This window comes from Dipteris shenzhenensis, chromosome 10 (assembly GCF_047967505.1).
Source record: "Dipteris shenzhenensis isolate YYH24624 ecotype China chromosome 10, Dip_SZ_1.0, whole genome shotgun sequence".
NCBI lineage: Eukaryota > Viridiplantae > Streptophyta > Polypodiopsida > Gleicheniales > Dipteridaceae > Dipteris > Dipteris shenzhenensis.
The window spans coordinates 27,684,827-27,687,295 of NC_141605.1; the positions used below are offsets into that span (position 1 = coordinate 27,684,827).

The 2,469-nt window shown below is 46.3% G+C and overlaps 1 protein-coding gene across 1 annotated transcript; it reads right to left on the bottom strand.

The window, feature by feature from the left end:
* Positions 1 to 206: 206 nt before the first annotated feature.
* LOC147897638 (uncharacterized) lies at positions 207 to 1,783 on the bottom strand. Its single transcript, XM_087380076.1, has 3 exons — positions 1,019 to 1,783; positions 644 to 925; positions 207 to 500 (listed from the first exon to the last, which is right to left on the bottom strand). The coding sequence occupies exons 1-3, from the start codon at positions 1,781 to 1,783 to the stop codon at positions 207 to 209; spliced, it is 1,341 nt and encodes a 446-aa protein (XP_087236202.1).
* Positions 1,784 to 2,469: the final 686 nt, after the last annotated feature.

Consider the following 2,469-nt stretch of genomic DNA (forward strand, 5'->3'; position numbering starts at 1 on the left):
TGAAATTGACCTTGTTCTCTCCCACAAGGAAGTATATGAGTAAAGGATATGGGTCTCTATTTGAGGAGGCCTCTTTGATGAAGTCATATTCTCATGGTGATTTCTCTCTCCCAAGGATATCGGTCTGTCGGTGTCCCACTGAATATGTACAAGGTCCCTTACCACATGGAAATGGACGTAGATGCGTCCACCACGGTAACAAAAAATCAGGCCGGAGAACCAACGCTGTGAGCTATTGTAGTTGTTGCATTCTGCATCAAATATGTCACAAAATCTGATCCTCCTGTCCCTCGTTCTTCCCTCTCCTTGCTTGGTTTCTTTATGTAACCTTGAGCGTGACCTCTATGCAAAGAGCGGAACCTGAAAATCTCCACGATACATCGGTCGTATTCTCCTCCCAGTTCCTCAAGGTTTTGCTTCACGAAATCTCGAATTGATGGACCGGCATCGATGCGCTGCAAATACTGCCTGTGCGGACAAGGCATGTAGGAACGCATTTCCTGTTGCAAAATAAAGCTCCTTCGCTCAGAGAATAGTATAGCGAGAGATTATATAAAGAGCAACAAATGATCCGAAGATCGAATTAGAAACAGATTAGTGGCCACATCGTTATTGTTTGTGAGATTTGAGTGGGAGTACTGACTTGTATGTAGGAGCTGAGAAACCCATCTTGATGTTGGATACCCAAGGCAGCATCTACCGCAGGAAGGATAGTCGATTGCGCGCCCGAAGCTCCGTAAAATGATAAACTGTCCTCCCCGTACATGATGGATCCCTGTGGAAGCCGTGGATTGTTGCGCCACCCGGCCATATACTTCCTAATTCTGTGATAGAAGACGTCAGGATCACACTTCTCTTGCATTCGCCGTAAACTCTTGCTCATCAATCTCAAAGTTCCAGCCAAGAGGGCAAGGTTATCCTTCACCTGTCAAGAAGTAACAATAATCGCATACTTAAAACCAAGCCAACTATTAGAAGCATGTAGTTACTGGGATTTGCAGTGGAATAATGTACAGACCTTGGCCACATTCCTGTCGTGAATGGCTTGTTGGGCCCTGATAATCGCACCCGGCGCTTCTGCTGCCTTGGCTTCGATGTCAGCATGAACGAGTAGAAACCATTCTTCATCTACAGTACCGGTGAAGTTATAACAGCAGGCCATGTTTCCAAGTTCTAGAGGGAGAGTGTCATCTATACGTCGCCAATTCGAAAGAACGAGACATGCATAAGAAATGATGGGAGGCACGTCTAGACGCCGTGCAATGGCAAGCCACGGTTCAGCTATGTTGTCCGGCAGGCGGCTTGCGGGAACCTCTCCGCACCAAACGTAAGCGTGGGCCAGGAAGGACAGGAGAAGCATGGCTTTCCAGAGATGGCCTCTTCGTCCACCCGGCTGGAGGAGTTGCTCGGAGTCGAAACGAGGGAGTGTCGCGATGATGCGCCGGACTTTGTTGGCATCGTACGTAGCCAAGAGGTGGTGGAAGTCGGTAGCGGTGCGATCCCAGAGTGCGAGTTGTGGGGAAGCTGCGGCGGTAAAATCGAAGGCGGCAGGGTCAGAGACGGGCAGAAAGCCGCGCTTGGAAGGAGCTACAAAGTAGTTGTCGTGTGTTAAAGGAACGAGCGTAGCTGGGGTGGCGAGCTGCAAACTGCGACAAGTGATGGAGCGCCGGGAGTATGCAGGTGGATGGTTGTGGCGAAGAAGATGAAATGGTGGAGGAGAAGGCAGAAATACGTTGAGGCGAGGAGTATTGTGAAGAGGGAGGTGGATGGAAGAGGCCTTCATTTTGACTGCAATTAAGAAGAAGATGAACGATAGCTTCAACTTACTTAGCATACACCATATTTATGCCAATTTTGGTCCAACGTGATTTCAAACCTCGTTGCCCCTTTGCACCCCCAATTTCTTTGGAAGACCCGCAAATTTTGACCGTCCCCCCTCTCACCGTCGTGTTGCTAATTATAGCTAAACATCACTTTTAGAGTTACCCCCTAGCTCTTGCTTCTAGATGCAAACCAACCCAACCCCTTCATGTCACCCTCTCTCTTGCTTCTAAGTGCATCACCATTGTAATTTTAAGATTGTGATGGAAGGTTATAACTTATATCATTCTATAAGGTAAATAGGTGCCCACGTGGTCTATTGAGCCATAGAAATGTTAAACATATCTCTTCAAAGCTTAAGACCTACAAGGAAAATGCCTCAAGAAAATATCCCTTGTCTTTGTTTATAATTGATGGTGTTCCACGCTTGCACTTCACATGTGACATGCTTTTTGGAATTTGGCCCTCAGTTTTCAAAGTCACATTTGAAAATCAACATAAATTATTATCACATCATAAAATTTCTCCATATTTTCCTCATCTTGTCATTTCATCCTCCCATCTTCTCTTTTTCCTCTGTATTCAAACGATTCAAATCTTTTCACTTTTGATAGATCCAAAGAAACAACCACATCTTTCGATTCCTCC

Bases quoted from the DNA above. Each gene is read 5' to 3' on its own strand.
- LOC147897638 (XM_087380076.1), bottom strand. From the start codon at position 1,783: ATGAAGGCCTCTTCCATCCACCTCCCTCTTCACAATACTCCTCGCCTC. The intron at 926-1,018 runs GTCTGTACATTA...ACTTCTTGACAG, and splicing joins ACGACAGGAATGTGGCCAAG to GTGAAGGATAACCTTGCCCT. The intron at 501-643 runs GTCAGTACTCCC...ATTTTGCAACAG, and splicing joins TTCTCAGCTCCTACATACAA to GAAATGCGTTCCTACATGCC.